The 22905-nt window shown below is 40.8% G+C and overlaps 1 protein-coding gene across 1 annotated transcript in view; it reads left to right on the top strand.

Moving 5' to 3' along the window:
- Positions 1-22905, top strand: part of lama2 (laminin, alpha 2) — a 292372-nt gene that overhangs the window by 89496 nt on the left and 179971 nt on the right. Inside the window, exons 4-10 of the mRNA XM_078399541.1 lie at positions 4026-4268; positions 7475-7654; positions 10131-10220; positions 11727-11844; positions 19846-20024; positions 21299-21398; positions 21489-21649. Coding sequence (XP_078255667.1) covers positions 4026-4268; positions 7475-7654; positions 10131-10220; positions 11727-11844; positions 19846-20024; positions 21299-21398; positions 21489-21649 — 1071 coding nt within the window. The remainder of the gene's footprint in view (positions 1-4025; positions 4269-7474; positions 7655-10130; positions 10221-11726; positions 11845-19845; positions 20025-21298; positions 21399-21488; positions 21650-22905) is intronic.

Genomic DNA, 22905 nt, shown 5'->3' with positions numbered 1-22905 from the left:
TATCAACTCCAGAGAGTTAAATATTTGAAACCGACAGCAAAAATTAGAGTCAAGAGTTGCATGTTTTATTGTCATATGTACAGAACGGAACAATAAAGGTCTTATTTGCAGCAGCTAGGTTTGAAGATAGGTTTGAAAACACAGTACTCAACAGATAATATAATAAACAAACAAAAAATATAATAGATATTTATTTTTAAATCTATATATTTTGCACCAATATAGTGCAAAATTAAAGCAATGCCTAAAGTCCCTATTGCAATCCAGGCAGTTCGCAGTTTGGAGTTTAGTTGGAGTTCAGTTGGAGTTCGTAGTATTCAATAGCTTGATGGTTGTTGGGAAGAAGCTGTTCCTGAATCTAGACTTTACAGTTTTTGGAGTCTTATGCCTACAAGAGTGAGAGAGTGGCCAGGGTGGTGTGGGTCCTTGATGATGTTGGCTGTTTTTTAAGACTGAACGGCCAGGATAACGCAGAGACCACCATCGCCATCTCTTCATGCCTTAAGCTGAGCAGCCAGGATAATCCTGAGACCACCTCTTGAGGCAAGGGTAAACTGCAGGGGAAAGCCTGAGATTGCCATGCCTCCTCTTTCGAAGACCAGGACCGAACTGCCGGGACAAGCCTGAGATCGCCAGCATCACCACACATGTTCATTGACAGCAAGGGATAGCGCCCCCATGTGGTTCTGGACTTTCTTACCACTATAAATGAAATATATATGTATATACCCGACTGTGGTTGTCAGTGTGGTCTCTGCCGAATCCGGCATCATCTCCAACGCCACAGGATGTAAGAATAAATAATATAGTGGTAAAGTAAAACAAAGAGATTCAAAATTAGATTTTGACTTTAGAAATACAGCATGGAAACAGGCCCTTTTTTTAGTTTAGTTTTTAGTTTCGAGATACAGCGCGGAAACAGGCCCTTCGGCCCACCGAGTCTGCACCGACCAGTGATCCCCATATGTTAACACTCGCCTATACACACAAGGGACAATTTACACCTATACCAAGTATACATACCCAAGCCAATTAACGTACAAACCTATACGTCTCTGGAGTGTTGGAAGAAACCGAAGATCTCGGAGAAAACCCACGCGGTCACAGGGAGAACATACAAACTCCGTACAGACAGCACCCATAGTTGGGATAGAACCCGGATCTCCGGCCCGACAAGCGCAGTAAGGCATCAACTCTACCACTGAGCCACCATGCCGCCCTATTCTCCAGATACTGCTTAACCCGCTGAGTTACTCCAGCACTTTGTCTTTTTTTTTGTAAATCAGCATCTGCTGTTCCTTGTGTTTCCAAATAAAACTTTCCTGTTCATCACACTTGTGTCTGATACAATATAGTTAATATTACATTTACTCTGCCAATCTAGATCCATGCCAGTTTAGTTTCGTTTAGTGATACAGTATTGAAACAGACCCTTCGGCACACCGTGTCCGCGCTGACCAGTGATCACCGCACACCAGCCATATCCTACACACCAGGGACAAGTCAAGTCAAGTCAAATTTATTTGTCACATACACATACACGATGTGCAGTGAAATGAAAGTGGCAATGCCTGCGGGTTGTGCACAAAAAGAATTACAGTTACAGCATATAAATAAAGTTAATAAGTTACTATTAGTGTCGACAAACATTTAGTCTCTGGGGTTATAAAAGTTGACAGTCCTGATGTAAAAAGATTTACAATTTTTACCGAAGCCAATTAACCTACAAACCCGTATGTCCTTGGAACGTGGGAGGAAATCGGAGCACTCGGATAAAACCCAGGCGCTCACAGGGAGAACGCACAAACTCCGTACAGACAGCACCGGGTCGAACCCGGGTCTCTGGTGCTGTAAGGCAGCACCTCTACCGCTGTTGTGGCTTTGCAAGACACGGGTGGTTTCTTCCTGTCACTGGTTTGTACCTCGGTAGCAAAGCAGTGAGAAGGCAGCAAGTGACTTGCATTCACGTCGTACTCTTCGGCCCACTGATTCCATGCCGACCAGCACTATCCTACAATTTATAAAAGCCAATGAACCGACAAACCTGTACGTCTTTTGAGTATGGGAGGAAACTGGAGCACCCGGAGAAAACCCACATGGTCCATAATTCAATAGTGCTTTATTTGTCACGTATGCAACGGCACAGTGAAATTCATGTTGCATATTACACGCCTGTTTTGGTCGGTCGATCGTCCGACGTCCATCTCCTCTCCTCGCCCGACCATCTTTGTGTCCCGAGGGCACCTCCTGCAGTCGACCTGAAGGCATTACTCTGGTTCACCCTCCTACCGTTTTCAAAGTAAAACTGTGATTCAATTTTCCACTGCAAATAAATGTAGTGGAGGATTTTGCATCTGATTGGTTACACATAGAGTCTCTTATGAGCCATTGAAATCAGATGAAATAATTTTCACAAATCATTGTTTTACTTTTTAATCTCATGTTTTAAAAATAATCTTCCATGAAAATTGGTAGTGTGCAGTTTTATTAATAGACAATAGACAATAGACAATAGGTGCAGGAGTAGGCCATTCAGCCCTTCGAGCCAGCACCGCCATTCAATGCGATCATGGCTGATCACTATCAATCAGTACCCCGTTCCTGCCTTCTCCCCATACCCCCTCACTCCGCTATCCTTAAGAGCTCTATCCAGCTCTCTCTTGAAAGCATCCAACGAACTGGCCTCCACTGCCTTCTGAGGCAGAGAATTCCACACCTTCACCACACTTTCATCCAAAGAAAACATTAGTAAGTGTTGAGACCAATCTTGTATCCTCACAGAAACATGCAACTCCAACTTGTTGATCTTGTAAAGACTCAAATATGCCAGATATGGATTTACCTTCAAACAGTTTAACCTTCCAGTTCATGTCCGTTGTTCATAATTGCTGCTTTAATTAACCTTCCTCAGGGTAACATTTTCACCCGAGGACCACTCATATCCTTATCCATAAATATCTTATGGAATTATTGTCACTGTTCTCAATATGCTTCCCCCGCTTAAACTTCAAGCACCTGGCTAGGTTCCTTCCCCAATACAAGGTCCAGTATGGCCTCTTTTATTGTTGGACTATCTACATATTATTTCAAAATATCCTTCTGAATGCTAAGCCCCTTGCACTAAGGAAGGTGCAGATAGTATCTGGGAAGTCCACAGCTTCCCATAAATGACAAAGCAAATGAATGCAGCATGCAATAACATTTTGTTTTCAAAATGGGTCTTTGAGTTGTGAGTTCTAGAGCTTCAAGATCTTGACTATTAATGTTGGCCTGATTAAATTTGGGGCTGTTCCAAAGGCTTAATATAGAGAGGCCAATTAACTTCAGCTAGCAGGGGCATAAAGTGGCATTTAGTTTATAGCATTGGAATGCAAGTGACTGGCTAGAAATAGGTTGGAGTAATCACGTGTACAGGTAATAAAGGTGTAACTTCTTTTTTTTGGCAGCAGAGGGGTTGAGCAGAGTTGAATTGAGTGATGCTATGGAAGTGGCAGTAGGTACATTTCATGATGATATGGATTGTTCTCAGCTTGGGAATGAAGGCTGACATCGAAGTTTCAAAGACTTTTTTAGTTTCAAACTTACTGGAGAAATGGATGAGTCAGTGACCAGAATACATGGCAAACATTGGCTTTGTTCTTTCATTATTTATATGGTGGGAAATTAAATTGCTTGACAGTTTATAATAATTGGAACTTTTGGAAGTTGATCAGGTGAATTGTAGAATGATAATTTAGACCGTCGCCTGGTAAACAAAAGCCTTGTAAGCTGAATCATAATTATTTACTTCAGTGACAATGCTGTACTCTTTTTTTGATTTTCTTTGTGATAAGTTTCTATACAGAAAAATACTGAAGCAGGCATTTAAAGATTGTCAGAATACCATCAAAAAATGTATTTAAAGAAAGTTAAACAAAAATACAAAATGTTACAATATGTTGTGGAACAAGTCTCAGATCAATGGTTATTGATTGTATAATTATCAATGGGATTTTGATGGTAATTTAGTTGTTCACCTTTAACAGATGTTCCAGATTGCATACATTATAATAAAAGCTGCAAATTCTCCACGACCTGGGAATTGGATTTTGGAACGCTCAACTGATGGGATCACATTCAAACCATGGCAATACTACGCTACAACTGATACAGAGTGTCTGACCCGTTACAACATCATGCCTCGGCGTGGCAACCCAAATTATGTAATGGATGATGAAATTATTTGTACCTCATACTACTCAAAAATCCAACCCCTTGAAAACGGTGAGGTAAGCAAGAAATTAAAAATGAGAATATCCTTTATCACCTCTCATGTAATTTATCTACGGTAATGTGAGGAACAGAGGAGAATTCATTATTCTTGTTGAATTTGCTGTAAGATTAGCAGCGCACATTGAAACACTGCTTGCTTTGTTACCAACATTGTACTGTATGTTGTAATTAAATTTAAATACGTGCGCTGATGAGGCCACATTATGGAATATTCTGAGCAATTTTAGGTCCCATGTCTGAGGAAGGATATGCTGGCATTGGAGAGGTTCCAAAGGAGATTTACAAGAATGATCCAAGGGATTATTAGGTTAATGTCTGAGGAGCATTTGAGGTTTCTGGGCCTGTACTCAATGGTTTAGAAGGATGAGGAGGGATCTCTATATGAGGCCTACCGGATAATGAAAGGCCTAGGTAGAGAGGACGTGCAAAAGATGTTTCCAGTAATGCGAGAGCCCAGAACCCTAAGGCACAGCCTCAGAATAAAAGGTTGTGCCTTCAGAATGGAGATGAGAAGGAATTTCTATAGCCAGAGAGTGATGGATCACTAAGGGCATTAATGAATATGGGGAAAAGACGGGAGAATGTTGAGAGGGAATATCGATCAGCCTTGGTTGAATGGTGGAGTAAGACTCGATAGGTAGAATGGCCTAATTCTGTTCCTATGTCTTATGGTCTGATAATGGTTAAAGAGTATTGGCATTACCAACATTATCACCAATGGGTGAGCCAAATCATTTTAACATTGGATTTGATATTTCGTAGAATAAGACTTTCCCAACCTTTATTCACATGTTGAGAGAAGAACATGACAAATTAAAAGTTTCTTACTGAAAATACTCAGAGCCGGAAAACTCTAGGATAGTACCCTTCAGCATAATGCACTGCTGACCCTTGGCACAGGAGAAGCTTTTCACTGTACCTCAGTACACGTGACAATAAATTAAACGAATCTAAACTAAAAAAAGAACTGGATTTCTGACTCTCCATGTGTGGATTGACCCGAGTTGAATAGGCTGCACTTTGTGGAATGTCTTCAAGAATTCCTACCCTCACCACCCCGCTCATCACCCCGACAAACCAGTAGAAACTTAGATGTGCAGTGTTCAAAGATGGGTTGGGTCATGAGATGCACGTCAGCCCTCCTATCAGTCATATGCCATGTCTTAACCAGGTATCATTGCCTTGACCAAATTTAGCTGTTTTACTGGTGTCCTCTCCATGTGCTATACTGTATTTAGAAGGATGAGAGGGGATCGTATAAGATTATAAAAGGACTGGACAAGCTAGATGCAGGAAAAATTGGGGACGTCTAGAACCAGGGGCCATAGGCTAAGAATAAAGGGAAAGCCATTTAAAACTGAAATGAGAAAAAAACATTTTCACCCAGCGAGTTGTGAATTTGTGGAATTCCCTTCTACAGAAGACAGTAGAGGCCAATTCACTGGATGAATTTAAAAGAGAGTTAGATAGAGCTCTAGGGGCTAGTGAAATCAATGGATGTGGGGGAAAGGCAGGCACGGGTTACTGATTGTGGATGATCTGCAATGATCACAATGAATGGCGGTGCTGGCTCGAAGGGCCAAATGGCCTCCTGCTCGTCCTATTTTCTATGTTTCTATGTATTATAACACTCAGATCTGTAACATCCACCTCACAATTACATTGGTATCATTCTTTTAATTTACAACTTAATAGAATGGTTAGTGCAGTATATTATCAAAAAAGATGCACAAAGAGTGAAATATAACGTTATTCAGGAAGTATAAGAATGTAAGTGCAAAGTGTTCTGGGAGTGTGCCCAGGCAGAATGCATAGCCTGGGGCACAGAGGAAACTGAAAGATTGCATTGATGCAAAGCAACCCTCCCAATTGTTATTGACCACATCCTGACAGAAATTTGGAAAAATAATTACCTTAAACTTCAACCTCCTTCTACCCCCCCCCCCCCCCCCCCCCTCCACACACACACACACATACACACACATACACACACACATCAAATGTTACCTAACAGTCTTTCTTGTGACAGCAAGGTCAGTTCAGGTAGAAGAGGATGAGGGAGTATTTCCCTGTTTATCTGTAACAATCCCTTATTCTGTCAGAAAGCATCTTAGACTGGGCTGATTTATTGCATTTCAGTCACTGTTCCAAAATATCAATAATTTCTCTCAGCTTCTCATCCTCTCCCTTTGAAAATTGGCAGTGAAGTAAGTCAGGAAGCAGATTTGTGATGATTTTGATGGCTGAAGATGAGTTTTCACTATTTTGATGTGATGCTGTGAAGGCAGAATTTTATTTTTTTCCCTTGCTGCTGTCTCGCTTTGTTTATGTGGGGGAAGACTAAGAGCAAACATATCCAAGCTTCCTGTCCCATCAAATCTGACAAAGCAAACCTCATGACATAAAAAATATAAACACAAATTGAAATAGAGTGGCAAATTCAATCAGGCTTGAAGCCCAGCATCAGCAAAGCAATCAGCTGCTCCTCTGCCTCCTCCAAGTAGCTACTTATCAATATGATAATCAACCAGCTGTGTTGGCTGCAAACTGCCAGCTATGCAATAAACTTATGAAACAACATCTGGAAGCATATTATGTTAACATTGCGGTGGTGATATTAAAATGTATAGAGAATATTGGGAACAAAGATGATGTAAATAGACTAAATCCTTTTGTTTTGCATTTGTAAATTAGAACTGTTTCTGGTTGCTCATATTACACAAAAAATATTTACCGAAGCTTCATTACTTTAAAATTAACTCCCTTGTGCAATTTAAATGAAAGAAGGAATCCAAATAAATAATGTCTCCAGTTCCAGACATGTAATCATTTCAACCATCTGTGAACTACTATGCAGTGGTTTGTGTATTCAAGAGCTGTTATTATAACACAATGGTCCAATTTGATATGTGAATTAATATTTAGAAAAATAGACTTGTTTAAAAAATAATACGTAATATGTTGTAAGGTGAAATATGGCCAACATTTATTTTCCATCTATATTATTTTATGTAGACATTTCAATTAGATTTCAATGAACATTTCAGTTTTTACTGTAATGTTCTAATTTAATCACTTAAATGTTAAAAGGTATATAGTAAGTAAAGGTGATGTTGATGCATGAAATGGATATGAAAGCTTACAAAATATAAAGTGTGAATAGACGCTTATGAAAATTAAGGTTCCCCTATGCTGTTTTCAGATCCACACATCTCTCATTAATGGAAGGCCCAGTGCTGAAGATCCATCCCCAACCCTTCTGGAGTTCACCTCTGCTCGCTATATTCGTCTGACGCTTCAGAGAATTAGGACGCTTAATGCTGATCTTATGACTTTGGCACATCATGATGCAAAAGATATTGACCCTATTGTAGCTAGAAGGGTAAGATTTTCTGCTTTATATTAAAAAAAACATATACATTTTAAATTATTCTTAATTCAATGATTTATCTGCTACAGACTTCCTTTGAGACCGGAAGGCTTTTAAGGATTTTGTTTTTATGAAACCTCATATGAAAATAATGCTTAATTAAACCTGCTCTGTTTTATTAAAATATGCTCCCCCATATTTTATATTATAAGCTCTTTTTCATTGATGAGAAGTATACACAATTACAGTTAATCACAAGCACAATATTATAATTTCATTCTCATGGCAATTTTATACTTAAGTTATTTGCTTGAGTCCGTTTGCAAAATGTTGCACAGACAGGATGCTAATTTCACATTGCTCTTTGGGTAATTGGAGTTTAAGATTTAGGATGCAATATGATTGTGTGATGATTACGGTGATTAACCAATAAGCTAAAGGACAACCTTAAATTCTATTATAACTATTGACTAAATTGACGTTAGCAATTTCTGCAACATTTGGGTTACAATCTGACAATGGTTATGAAAGCTGCAGGATTTGTTATAAAAAGACTTGCTGATCTGCAATTACCTGGCAGTTTCTAAGTGACCTACATGTGACTTTTGTCTTTCGGAGAGACAAGGAATCATAAAACTCAGTTTCTTCAGTGATGCCTACAATCCCAAAACCAATTTTTTAAAATGATTAACGTTATGCTACGCTTGGTGGAGTTAAAATATTGTTCAAGCTTGCAATGTTATAGTTTTGTTAAATGGATGCATGAGCATAGAACAATGGAAGTGAATTTAGTAAAATATTCAAAAACTAAGGTTAACTACAAATTGAAAGTTTGCGTAAAAGCATTTTAAATAATATTTTTCCACACTGTATTACTGTACAGGAATTAATGAGTATTGAAACAGCAGTAATTTTTTTTGCTAAAAGCATGTTTATATTGATAAATTTTGATATGATAGGAGATTTTAATGTTGGCCACTTGGGAAAAAGAAAAGTAACTCATTCATTGTTATGATAGAAGCTTAAAATATAAAATATTTAAATTTTGCAAATTCAGTTTCCACTTTACATAATTATTAGTAAGAGAAATATCACAAGATAAATGTTGATTCACTTGAGAGCTATATCTGATCGTCATTAACCAGCAGGATGAGAGTGCAATTCTGTTTTCAATTTCATTGCAAATAGCCAGAAGTGATTTACGATAGGAATAAAACAGAAATGCGAGAATGATATTTATGAAAGGATGTCAAGCACTAGACACAGTTCCTGGGTTGCCATTCCTTCCTGCATTCTTGGAAGTTTAAAAGAAAAAATGCTGTTTAATAAAGCATGATTTAAGATCGAATGAAATATGCCAGCATTGTTTCATTAATTTTTATTGGGATTATTATCCATCTCTCATTGTCCCTGAGAAATAGTGGTGAGTCGTCATCCTGAACTGTTGTTGTCTTGTCATGAATATATTCCCAGAGTAATAATCGGTTTGGAGTTCCTGGATGTGGACCCTGTAATGGTGAAAGATCAAACTCTCCCAAACTATCATCCTTTGGGAAGGTGGGGACACACACACACACACACACACACGCACGCACGCACGCACGCACGCACGCACGCACGCACGCACGCACGCACGCACGCACGCACGCACGCACGCACGCACGCACGCACGCACGCACGCACACACACACACACACACACACACACACACACACACACACACACACACACACACACACACTCTACTAGCTTGGAAAGATATCACTAGTCCTTCATTGTCGCCAAATTGAAATCCTGTAACATCAAATCCAACAGCGCTGTGGGATCATCTTCACCAGAAAGGTTGCAGCAGTTCCATCAAGTGGCGCACCACCGCCTTATAACAATGAATAATAATTGGTGGCCTTGTCTTCCTACCAATATCCAGTTCGAAAAATTAATGATTAATAAAACAAGATGATGCACAATTTGGAGAGGAATCCGTAGATAGTGGTGTCCTCTGCATCTGCTGCATTTGACCTACTTTGGTAGTGCAGGTTAAATTTTTGGAATGTTCTGTGGGAGTAGCTAGGCGAATAATTTCAATGCTTTTGTAGATGGGTCACACTATAATCATGATTTGTTAATGGTAGAGGATAGGAATCCTTAGAGTAGTGTGAGGGATACCATGCATTTCTGAACAGTAGTCATCCAGAATGTATCTATGACTTTCTGATCTCATTGGTGTCAACGGGTTATGGGGAGAAGGCAGAACAATGGGATTAGGATTAGAGATTAGCCATGATTGAATGGTGGAGTAGACTCGATGGGCCGAATGGTCTAATTCTATTCCTATATCATGACTGGTTCTGGTGCTAAAAATTAATAATTACAGTAAAAAGATTGCTCTTATTTGGATTTGGCCATTTTGTTGGTAATATCCAGAGCAACTCGGTTTGGATAATATTATTGTCTTACTGAAAATGTTACTGTTTTTTTCCCCTTTTAGTATTACTACTCTCTGAAAGATATTTCTGTTGGTGGGATGTGCATCTGCTATGGACATGCAGGTGCTTGTCCTCTTGATTTGGTAACAAATGTGCGTATATTCTTCCATTTCACCTACTTTTACAAAGTAACCTTGAAAATAGTTCTACTGTACTTGTTCAGAAAAAAGACAGAAGTCGACAAAGTGGTGTGTGAGCAGAGATGAAACAATTCCTCAATAATGGTATCAGAATGTTCCCTCGGGGAAGCCTATGCAAAAGCTGTAGGCATTTAAGTTCAATTTAACATGAAAACAAAAACAGAAAATGCTGGAAAAACCCAGCAGTTCTGACAGCATCTTTGGAGAGTGAAATGGTTAACATTTTAGGCCCGAAACCTTTCATCAGTACTGAGAAGATGAGAAAAGTTAGTCAATGTGAAGAAGGACATTGGGTGGAAAAAAATAATTACTCAGATCTGGAGAAATAAAGAATTAGGGAATCAACTTCAAAGGGGGAGTTGATATAAAATTAAACTTCTTTGTCTGCATAATATGTCGCTCATGTTGTGCAGTCTATGTAATGTTCTGCAGCATGATTATACCAAAAAAAAGGATAGCTAGCAAATGTGCCCAGTTCTCATACAAACAGAAAAGAAAGAATGAAAAATCAAAAGTTGGAGTATTCACTGAGTTCCACTGGCTGAAATGTGCCTAAACAGAAGATGAGGTGCTGTTTCTCATGCTTACATTGGGCATAGTTTGTAACAGTGCAGGAGGTCTCGGGCAGAGAGATCAGAATGAGAGTGTATTAAAGTGACAGGCTACCACGAGCCTCATGATTGCATTTATCATGGATTAGAGGGAACATGAAGAATCTTTATCACCCAGAGGATAGTAGAGACTGGAACTCACAGCCTGAAATGTTAACAGAGGCAGAGGTCCTCATCACATGTGTGTGTGTGTCAACAACCATGATCTGTAGGCTAGGTGCTGAAAGGAAGGAATAGGTTCATTTGTTCTTTTTTGAACTGCACTGCATTGGGCTGACAGGTCTCTTTTTACTTCAGAAACGTTATTTGTTACCATGATTCTAAATTATTGGTGTGGCTCCAGCTAGTCAATTGGGTCCAATGCAATAGCAAGATTTTCAAGGCCTGAGAGAAAACATTTCTTGAGGTGGTGCTGGGAAAGAAATATGTTAGTTGTAAGGAAAAGCTAAAGAAATTGATGTTCACATTAGAACAGGCATCAAATGAGATTGTTAGAGAGGATTCATTAGGACAATGAAAGTGTTTTAGTGTAGTAACTCAGGAGATACTGTTTACAGGAGCAGAATGGGCAATTTTCACAGATTGTCAGCAGAATCATAGGTAATATAAGGAAATAAGTTTGTAGCTACCCTGTCTAACCATAACCATATGCAGGATGAGTTTTTCTTCAAACAAATTATTTCAAAATTCACTGGATTATAATAAAAGCATTGAGCAGGAAGTAAATATTACATTTTATCCAAAGTTGTCAGCCCTGGGTTAAGGGATTAAAGTAAATGAGGTTTTTATTTCAGTTAACAAATCAATTACGTCTACTTTATTTGAATGTGTACCGTTCATCTGGCAGAAATTTATTTGTGAATGCGAACACAACACCTGTGGTGAAAATTGTAAGCGTTGCTGCCCTGGATTCCATCAGAAAGCATGGGAAGCTGGAACCTTTTACAGTAGCAATTTGTGTGAACGTAAGTAAATTAACAAATAGATAATTCTGCAGATAGAAACATTTATCTGTCATATTTTCTCACATAAACATCGATATCTATATCTCTATATACAGATCTTGTGAATAAATGAATATGTTTATATATATATTTCAGTGATTTCTGCTGATTTCGGCAAAACGGTAAACCGTAACGCCACAATTTTTGCACCGCCTTAATCACCACGCTGAACGCTGCTGGAAAATGATATTTTTATTTAACTTGGTCGTATATCTTTTAAGTTACAGAGGTTTTAAAGTCAAAACCTTTTTTTTCTAAGCCTTTTATTGAAGGCCTTCAGCGTGTGACGTCACAATGCAACTGTGAGATGAGCTCGCGCTGCCCCCCCTCCTACTGATTTATTGAAGGTTTTCAGCGTGGCGTTGCTGTGCGTTTGTGCGCACGCGCGGCCTCTCCTCACTCGCACCAACGACATGGACGCCGTTAGCGGAGCAGCCCGCCCGCCCGCGATCACCGGCTCACTTCTCCTCTCTCCCCTTGCTTCTCTCCTCTCTCCCACACCCGGGAGACCCTCTCCCCGATATCGCCCGGACCAAACGCGCAGCCGCACTATCCGTCTCCAGTAGTCCGGGCTCGGTCACAGTAACGGCCGCGCTCCGCAGCTCCCTCCTCCTCCACGCACGATCCGTAAGTGCTTTTCACAGGGACCACAGGGGGGGGGGGGGGGGGGGGCTGGTAGGGAAAGGGGGGTGGGGGAGAGTAAGGGTGGGGGCGACGGGGAGGGTGGGAGGAGGAGAGAGTGGGGGTGGGAGGAGGCAGAGTGGGACTGGGGAGGGGGACAGCGGGGGTGGGGGGGGTTGGTGCTGGGGGCAAGAGAGAGTAGGGGAAAGGGGTGTGCTGGGGAAAGGGGGGGGTGGGGAAGAGTAAGAGTGTGTCTGGGGGAGAGAGAATGGGGGGAGTCTGAGAATGGGGACTGGGGAGGAGGACAACAGGGGTCGTTGCGGAGGGGGCTTGGTGGTGGGGGAAAGAGGGGTACTGGGAAAAGGGGAGGTCCCCCTTCCTCCCTCAACCCGTTCCTCCCCCCTCCTTCCCACCTCCATCCCCTCTCCCTCCCCCTCCTCCTCCCCCTCCCTCCCCAACTCCCTCCCCCCTCCCTCCCCACCTCCCTCTACCCTCCCTCACCCCCCCCCCCTAATTCTCCCCCTCCCCTCCATCCCTCCCTCCCCCACTGCTATTGTGTGTCTACTCTGCCATGGGGCTGTGAGGTCGTGGGGAAAGGGGGGTTGTGGGGAGAGTAAGAGTGGGGCTGGGGGAGGAGAGAATGGGGTGTGTGGGAATGGGCCCAACCCCCCTCCCTCCCCCCTCCCCCCCCTCCCTCCCACCTCTCCCCTCCCTCCCCCCTCCCCTCCTTCCTCCCCCCTACCCCCTCCCTCCCCCTCCCCCCCTCCCTCCCCCGTCCCACACCCCTCCTCCACTCCCTCCCCCTCCCCCCCTCCCTCCCCCCTCCCCCCTCCCTCCTCCCTCCCTGCAAAAGGATCATAATAATTTATTATTGTTATTATAAATGGGCAGATTGTTTAATTTGCAAGTGATGTTGCACAGAAATCATTTATAAAACCATGAGCTGATAACCCAAGAGTAGAAATATTTCTTGTGGTTCTCTTATGAGGATGCACTTCGCAACACAAAAAGAACAGGATTGCAGGCAGGATTTAATTTGCAGTTAATTAGATCTGTCGTTCCATATTAAGATTTTTTAAATTTTTATGTTGCAATTTGCTGGAAGTGTGAACTGCTAACAAGGCATTGAGAGAAACGAAGTATTTGGACTCAATGAAAAGGGTAAAGAGATTTCTAAGCCAGTCAGATTGAAGAATAAAGGAATTTGCAGTGAAATAAGAAAGGATTAGTGTGAGATAGAGGCAGAAAGGAAACGTACATTTTTAAATGTGTTTTCCAATATACAGTAATCCAGAAGGAATACAAATTTAACTTATGGCAAATATTCCGTGCAAGTCAGGTTGATTGACAGCAATTAATAATTAAAAAGATAATGTTATTTCTGTACGTAATTTACCACACCCACCTGCTTGTGGCACATTCATTTCACAACCACTGAACAAGAGCAAACTCATGCCTCTTAATGTATTTTAATGTTTGCCGCAACCTTAATGTATTTTAAGTTTGAGCCAAACATTTGAGCAATTTTCATAGCTTTACTTCTGTTCATTTTTTCTTGTGATCTGCGTACAAAACCGGCTGTATTTTTAGAATAGGTACATTTTCTACATGGAGTTCACAATGAGCAGGAACGTAAACATTATATGTTACGAATATATCAAAAGCTTTGTATATAGGGTACATGCTTTTCACTTAAAGCATTCAATTCTTTAGTCTCACACTTTTATATTGCCAATAGATTTTTATGTTTCTTTTTTGGCATTACTTTTTTAATATCAGTTTTTAACATATTTAATGGTTCTATAATGATTGTTTCAAATGAACTATGAACAGCAAATTAGAATGTGAGAGATTGGGTTTTATTAATCAAAAATAAGGAATGGATATAACATGCCTAATGAATAAAAATGTCAAGGATCAATGAAGATAACCAAACCTAGATAATCACCCTGAACCTAATTATACCTATAAATTGGATGTGAATCAATTATTCAAAGTGCTTAAAAATATATATTTCATAGTAATTGACATTTGCTAATGTACAGAATGAGGATGCAAACGGGTCAAAGGCAGGTAGATGTGATTACTCTACGAGTGACTCTTGATTTGAACGACTGAATGGGCTGAAGATTTAAAGACCGCATGGAAGATCTCTAAAAATTGTTCATCCCTGTCTGGCGAAAAAATAAAACGGGGAAGACGGCTCAACTATGACTAACGAGGGAAATCAAGGATAGTGTTAAATCCAAGGAAGAGGCATATAAATTGGCCAGAGGAAGCAGCAAACCGGAGGACTGGGAGATATTTAGAACTCAACAGAGGAGGACAAAGAGGTTAATTAAGAGTGGGGAAAAAAAGAGTGTGAAAGAAAGTTTGCAGGGAATATAAAATCTGACTGTAAACACTTCTTTGGATATGTAAAAAGGAAAAGATTAGTGAATACAAATGTAAGTCCCTTACAATCAGAGACAGGCAAATTTATAATGGCAAACAAGGAAATGGCAGAACAGTTAAACAAGTACTTTGTTTCTGCCTTATCATATCATATCATATATATACAGCCGGAAACAGGCTTTTTCGGCCCTCCAAGTCCGTGCCGCCCAGCGATCCCCGTACATTAACACTATCCTACACCCACTAGGGACAATTTTTACATTTACCCAGCCAATTAACCTACATACCTGTACGTCTTTGGAGTGTGGGAGGAAACCGAAGATCTCGGAGAAAACCCACGCAGGTCACGGGGAGAACGTACAAACTCCTTACAGTGCAGCACACTAGTCAGGATCGAACCTGAGTCTCCGGCGCTGCATTTGCTGTAAAGCAGCAACTCTACCACTGCGCTACCGTGCCTTCACTAACGAACACACCAACAATCTTCCAGAAATACTGGGGGACCGAGGAACCAGTGGGAAAGAGGAACTGAAGGGAATCCACATTAGTCAGGCAGTGGTGTTAGGTAAACTGTTGGGACTGAAGGCATATAAATCCCCAGGGCCTGATGGTGTATATCCCAGAGTCCTCAAGGAGGTGGCCCTGGACATCGTGGATGCATTGGTGATTATTTTCCAATGTTCTCTCGACTCTGGATCAGTTCCTGTGGACTGGAGAGGGTGGTCAATGTAACTCTACTTTTCAAGAAAGGAGGGAGAGAGAAAACGGGGAATTATAGACCAGTTAGCCTTACATCGGTAGTGGGGAAGATGCTTGAGTCGATTATTAAAGATGTCATCGCAGCGCATTTGGAAAGCAGTGACAGGATCGGTCAAAGTCAGCATGGATTTATGAAGGGGAAATCATGCTTGACTAATCTTCTGGAATATTTTGAGGATGTAACGTGTAGAATGGATAAGGGAGAGCCAGTGGGTGTGTATCTGGACTTTTAAAAAGCCTTTGAAAGAGATTAGTGTGCAAAATTGGAGCACATAGTATTGGGGGTAGGGTATTGGCATGGATAGAGAACTGGTTGGCAGACAGGAAGCAAAGTCTAGGAATTAACAGATCCTTATCAGAATGGCAGGCAATGACAAGTGGGGTGCTGCAAGGCTCGGTGCTGGGACCTCAATTATTTACAATATATATTAATGATTTAGACGAGGGAATTAAATGTGACATCTCCAAGTTTGTGGATGACACAAAGCTGGGTGGCGGTGTGAGCTGCGATGAGGATGCTATGAGGCTGCAGGGTGACTTGGATAGGTTGGGTGAGTGGGCAGATGCATGGCAGATGCAGTATAATGTGGATAAATGAGAGATAATGTGGATAATGTGCAGAACAGGAGGCAGATTATTATCTGTATTGTGTCAGATTAGGAAAAGGGGAGATGCAATGAGACCTGATTGTGTTTGTCACTGAAAGTAAGCATGCAGCACGCAGTGAAGAAAGCTAATGGCATGTTTACATTCATTGCGAGAGGATTTGAGTTTAGGTGCAAGGAGGTCTTACTGCAGTTGTACATGGCATTGTTGAGACTGCACCTGGAGTATTGTGTGCAATTTTGGTCTCCTAATTTGAGGAAAGACATTATTGCTGGAGTGCAGCATGGGTTCACCAGGTTAAATCCTGGGATGGCGGGGCTGACATGATGAAAGAATGGGTTGACTGGGCTTGCATTCACTGGAATTTAGAAGGCTGAGAGGGGATCTTATGAAAACATATAAAATTCTTCAAGGATTGGACAGGGTCGATGCCGGAAAAAATATTTCCGATGTTGGGGGTCCAGAACCAGGGGTCACAGTTTAAGAATAAAGGGTAGGCCATTTAGGACTAAGATGAGGAAAAACTTTTTTACTCAGAGAGTTGTGAATCTGTGGAATTCTCTGCCACAGAAGGCAGTGGAGGTCAATTCACTGGATGTTTTCGAGAGAGTTAGATTTAGCTCTTAGGGCTAAAGGAATCAGGGGACATGGGGGGAAAAGCAGGAACGGGGTACTGATTTTAGATGATCAGCCAGGATCAAATTGGTGCTGGCTCGAAGGGCCGAATGGTCTACTCCTGCACCATTTTCTGTTTCTATGGTTCTACATCTTTAATTTGCAGGCTCTTTGCAGAATGTGATTGGCAGACGGGTTGAACTGGGGAAATGGCAGACGAGTTGAATGGTACTTTGGATCTGTCTTCACTAAGGAAGCCACAAACAATCTCCCAGATGTTCTAGCGGCCAGAGATCCTAGGGTTACGGAGGAACTGAAGGAAATTCACATTAGGCAGGAAATGGTGATGGGTAGACTGATGGAACTGAAGGCTGATAAATCCCCTGGGGCTGATGGTCTGCATCCCAGGGTACTTAAGGAGGTGGCTCCAGAAATCATGGACACATTGGTGATCATTTTCCAATGTTCGATAGATTCAGGATCAGTTCTTGTGGATTGGAGGTTAGCTAATGATATCCCACTTTTTAAGAGAGGGAGAGAGTAATCGGGAAATTATAGACCAGTTAGTCTGACATTGGTGGAGGGGAAGATGCTGGAGTCAATTATAAAAGACGAAATTGCAGAGCATTTGGATAGCAGTAACAGGATCGTTCCGAGTCAGCATGGATTTACGAAGGGAAATCATGCTTGACTAATCTTCTGGAATCTTTTGAGAATGTAATTAGGAAATTGGACAGGGGAGAGCCGGTGGATGTAGTGTACCTTGACTTTCAGAAAGCCTTCGACAAGATCCCACATAGGAGATTAGTGGGCAAAATTAGAGCACATGGTATTGGGCGTAGGGTACTGACATGGATAGAGAATTGGTTGGCAGACAGAAAGCAAAGAGTGGGGATAAATGGGTCCCTTTCAGAATGGCAGGCAGTGACAAGTGGGGTACCGCAAGGCTCGGTGCTGGGGCGGCAGCTATTTACAATATACATTAATGACTTGGATGAAGGGATTAAAAGTAATATTAGCAGATGACACAAAGCTGGGTGGCAGTTTGAACTGTGAGGAAGATGCAGGGTGACTTGGACAGGTTGTGTGAGTGGGCGGATGCATGGCAGATGCAGTTTAATGTGGATAAATGTGAGGTTATTCATTTTGGTGGTAAGAACAGGAAGGCAGATTATTATCTGAATGGTGTCAAGGTAAGAAAAGGGGAAGTACAACGCGATCTGGGTGTCCTAATGCATCAGTCACTGAAAGGAAGCATGCAGGTACAGCAGGCAGTGAAGAAAGCCAATGGAATGTTGGCCTTCATAACAAGGGGAGTTGAATATAGGAGCAAAGAGGTCCTTCTACCGTGGTACAGGCCCCTAGTGAGACCACACCTGGAGTATTGTGTGCAGTTTTGGTCTCCAAACTTGAGGAAGGACATTCTTGCTATTGAATGAGTGCAGCGTCGGTTCACGAGGTTAATTCCCGGAATGGCGGGACTGTCGTATATTGAAAGACTGGAGCGACTGGGCTTGTACACCTGGAATTTAGAAGGATGAAAGGGGATCTTATTGAAACAAATAAGATCATAAAGGGATTGGACACACTAGAGGCTGGAAACATGTTCTCGATGTTGGGGGAGTTCCGAACCAGGGGCCACAGTTTAAGAATAAGGGGTAGGCCATTTAGAACAGAGATGAGGAAGAACTTTTTCACTCAGAGAGTTGTGAAGCTGTGGAATTCTCTGCCTCAGAAGGCAGTGGAGGCCAATTCTGTTTTCAAGAGAGAGTTAGATAGCGCTCTCAATGATAGCGGAGTCAGGGGGTATGGAGAGAAGGCAGGAACGGGGTACTGATTGCGCATGTTCAGCCATGATCACGGTGAATGGCGGTGCTGGCTCGAAAGGCCGAATGGCCTAAACCTGCACCTATTGTCTATTGTCTATTGTGGTTAATTGGCTGGGTAAATGTAAAAATTGTCCCTAGTGGGTGTAGGATAGTGTTAATGTGCGAGGATCACTGGGCGGCACGGACTTGGAGGGCCGAAAAGGCCTGTTTCCGGCTGTATATATATGATATGATATGATATGATATGATATGATATGATTACTTTCATGATTTGTCGAGTCATGATGAATAACATCTTATAAGTTCTCTCACCCCCAAGTGCCTGACAGCTACCATGATTTTTCTAAATTATCTGTTCCTCCAAACTTTTCTGCACACAAGCTGCTTTGAAACAAAAACCTCTGCTTGTGCACTTGACTCATGGGTTATGTGAGGAATGAAGCTTGGTTGCTAGGATTCCACCATAATAGGTGAGAGAGATCGTGCTCGATCTGACATGTAACCCAGACTTCACTCCCATGTGTTGCCTGCAGAGATACGTTTTGTGGCTTGCTGTCAAGCTTAAAGATGATAAACCTAGAAATGATGGCAAGCGTATTTTTTACAAATAATGGGTGATTAATGTGGAAATTAGATTGAATAGTGAAGGAATAACCCATCGATTATTTGAGAAGCAATTGGAACTTATTCTGGCTTCATGCATGCCTTGATTGGTTGAATGAAGCTGGTCACAAAACCTGCCGCATTTTCATCGATCCTGTAATATGTGCAAAGGAATATATTTTAGTAAGATTTTCTTCCATTGAATGAACCTGAAAATTATTGTTTACTATGACTTGTATAGTGCGTTTAAACCTTGGTGAAGTCCTCGATAGAGCAGAGGAACATTTTTCTCAAGATGGAGTAACAGTAGAAGATGAGCATGCCCTGAATCTCAACCAAAGCTAAATGACTATTCTTACTGCTTGCTGTGGCTGAATAATTCTTTGAGTGAGGTGAATTAATGCTTTGAAACAAAATAACTTACAAAAATAGGGAAAGGGACTTTTGATTATTAATTAACTCTTTTGATTGACTACGTTTTTAAGCAAAATTTCATTCTTTGTTTGCCTTATCACAACAATCGTTACCTTTGCAGAATGTAATTGTCATGGAAAAGCTCAAGATTGTTATTATGACCAGAATGTAGCGAACAGGAGACAGAGTTTGAACATAAAGGGCGAATACAACGGTGGTGGCGTATGCATTAATTGCACCAGCAGTACTAGTGGAATAAATTGTGAATCCTGCATTGATGAATTCTTCCGACATGAATGGGTATGGTGCAGAATGACCTTTTTTATTTATATGTTTATGCATCAAATTGATTAATGCTGACATGGGAGCATAAGAATCAAATAATAATCAAAGGCTTTGATTCAAATTAGTTTCATAAGTTCATCGGTTCATATGTCATAGGAGCAGAATTAGGTCATTTGGCCCATCAAGTCTACTTTGCCATTCAATCATGGCTGATCTATCTTTTCCTCTTGATCCCATTCTCCTACTTTCTCGCCATAACCTATGACACCCTTACCAATCAAGAACCTGTCAATCTCCACTTTAGAATTATCCAATGTCGACCTCCACAGGTGTCTGTGGCAATGGATTCACCACCTTCTGGCTAAATAAATTCCTCCTTATGTCCTTTCTAATGGTATTGCCTTTTAATCTGAGGCTGTTCCCTCTGGTCCAAGACTTCACCACTAATGGAAACATCCTCTCCACATCCACTTTATCCAATCCTTTCTCTAAGTTTAAGAATAAGGGGTAGGCCATTTAGAACGGAGATGAGGAAGAACTTTTTCACTCAGAGGGTTGTGAAGCTGTGGAATTCTCTGCCTCACATTCTGCAGTGAAAAAAAAAACTTTCTACTTTGGTGACCTTTCACCAGAACTATTAACTTGAATTCAATGATTTCAGGTAGCCTGCCTTTGGTGTTCTGGATAGTTCTGATGAAAGGTTGTAACATTAACTCCTTTTGTTCTTTTTCTACAGATGCTGCTTGATTTGCTGAGTATTTCCAGTATTTTTACTTCCAATTTCCTGCAAATGCAATGCTTTACATTTCACAGTTACAATTTTGTTGTCCCGCCTCTCTATTTACATCCATCGCCTGCTATGGACCTTTCCTCTAGGCAGATCAAGTGTCGTCAACAAGATGTTGCCATCTTCACTCAGCCAGTGGCAGCTTTTGGTCTCTACCCATTTCAGTCTCCAACCCTCATTCTCCTCAGCAGCTTAACACTTTTTTCCCAAGTTCTAGTGAAGGATGATTGACCTGAGAAGTAATATCTATATCTACATCCACTACTGCAACCAAATCTGTGACAAATATCCCGCATTTAATTTTTTTCCTTAAAATGTCCAGCATCTGCAGTCTTTTTGCGAGTAAGTCTCTCCCCAAAATCTATTTGTCTGTTAGTTGAATCTTCAAATTTTTGAGATTAGTACATATTCATGGGATAGGAGGGGTAAATTTTTGCTTGAATTATAATGAAGAATTGATGACATTTCAATCTTAGTAAATCATGTGCTTCACTTTTTTCAGGTTTCTCCTTATGATCCAAATCCATGTATTCCTTGCTCATGCAGCTTAATTGGATCTTTGAATAATAATTGCATTAAGGATGTCAAACGGATTGAAAGAGGTAATGTGCTTACTAAATATACATCATCTTTCTACTTACAATGTAGAATTTTTCAGGTTTTGCTATAACAAATTTTCATTATCATTCTAGATCTACTTCCAGGGTACTGTCATTGCAAGCCTGGTTATGGAGGAGATAAGTGTGACAGATGTGCATATGGTTTTAATGGCTATCCTAACTGCATTCCATGTGACTGTAGTGTTGAAGGAAGCTTGAATACTGATCCTTGTCTTGGGAAATGCATTTGTAAGGTAGTAACCTATTAATCTTTTGATAAATTTGTCATGTAACAAGGATCCCATTAAATTTATAAATTAAGAAATAAATAACATACACATAGATCATATTATCAAAAACATTTTTTTAGGGGGCTAAATGTAAATGAGATGGTTTCATATTAATAAAAGGTCAGGAACAGCTGTGCAATTAGCTGAAGTGTACATTTTATTGTACCTGGGCAACTTAAAGAAGACATTCATGTAAGTTATTCAGTGAATTATTCTGTTGATTTAGTGGGTTATATTTTAGTGGTTATATTTTGTTTTGGAACATTGACCAGACCATCCCAGATTTGATTCCCAGCACATACTATTGTTAATCCTGTATTCTGTGGTGGTGTGGCTGCTCTGTGAGAGGCAGCTGGGCAGATGTCTCAGTGCCCAGACAGCATCAGTGGTGTGGCTGCATGTACAATTGAGAGCCCAGAATCCACAATGGTTTGCGCTTCTCCTAACAATGTCATGTTGATGGCATAGTTTTGGCCAGCCAGTTTTGGCTTGTTGATTTTTCTTTAACTGTCCCACCACACTATCTGTGCTGTCAGCAGAAATGGCTCAAGCACTAAAATCCCTTCCCTAACCCTCTTTACTTTGGCATGGTCATTTTGTTAACGAGTGAACCGCTGTCAGACAATGCTCCCCTTGCAGTATATTGCCTGTGTAGCGACTTTATCCCAGAAATTCTTGCTCAGTGATGTGCTGCAGAGCACAAGACCTTTGACAAAAAGTACAAGCCCTCCTTTCTCTCCACAAATGAAAAGTTTAGCTAGATGGCCATGTCTAGGCTGTTGCAGCTTTCACTATTGTCAAAAGTGTCAATGTTTATTAAAGTCCCAGAATTTCACCATTGTAAAATATTCATATTTATGACAAATAAATTGTTACGATTAATTAAAACTGTTAAAAATAGCACAAAACCTTTAAAAATAATGAATACTAAATAAACTACTACAAAACACCAAAAACATTTATTAATTGCATATATTTAAATTGATTAGCTTACTGGAAAAATGTATATTAATTAATTCCTAGAGCATTGCTTTACATTAAAGGATTGAGATGTCGTAGTTGCACTTTATCTATCCGAGCGTTGCTTAACCTTTAGATTTTCATGTATAGTAACTGGGAAAGTGAAGGACATTGGCACTGCTTCAAAGGATTCCATGGAGTCCAACATTAGCATGTGTTTAAAGAGTTGTAAAGAACTCTCAGGATGTTTGGAAAGTTCT

The sequence above is a fragment of the Rhinoraja longicauda genome, chromosome 5, assembly GCF_053455715.1.
Source record: "Rhinoraja longicauda isolate Sanriku21f chromosome 5, sRhiLon1.1, whole genome shotgun sequence".
Taxonomy (NCBI): Eukaryota; Metazoa; Chordata; class Chondrichthyes; order Rajiformes; family Arhynchobatidae; genus Rhinoraja; species Rhinoraja longicauda.
The sequence above is the reverse complement of the archived record's forward strand: the minus strand, read 5'-3'. Positions and strand labels throughout refer to the sequence as shown.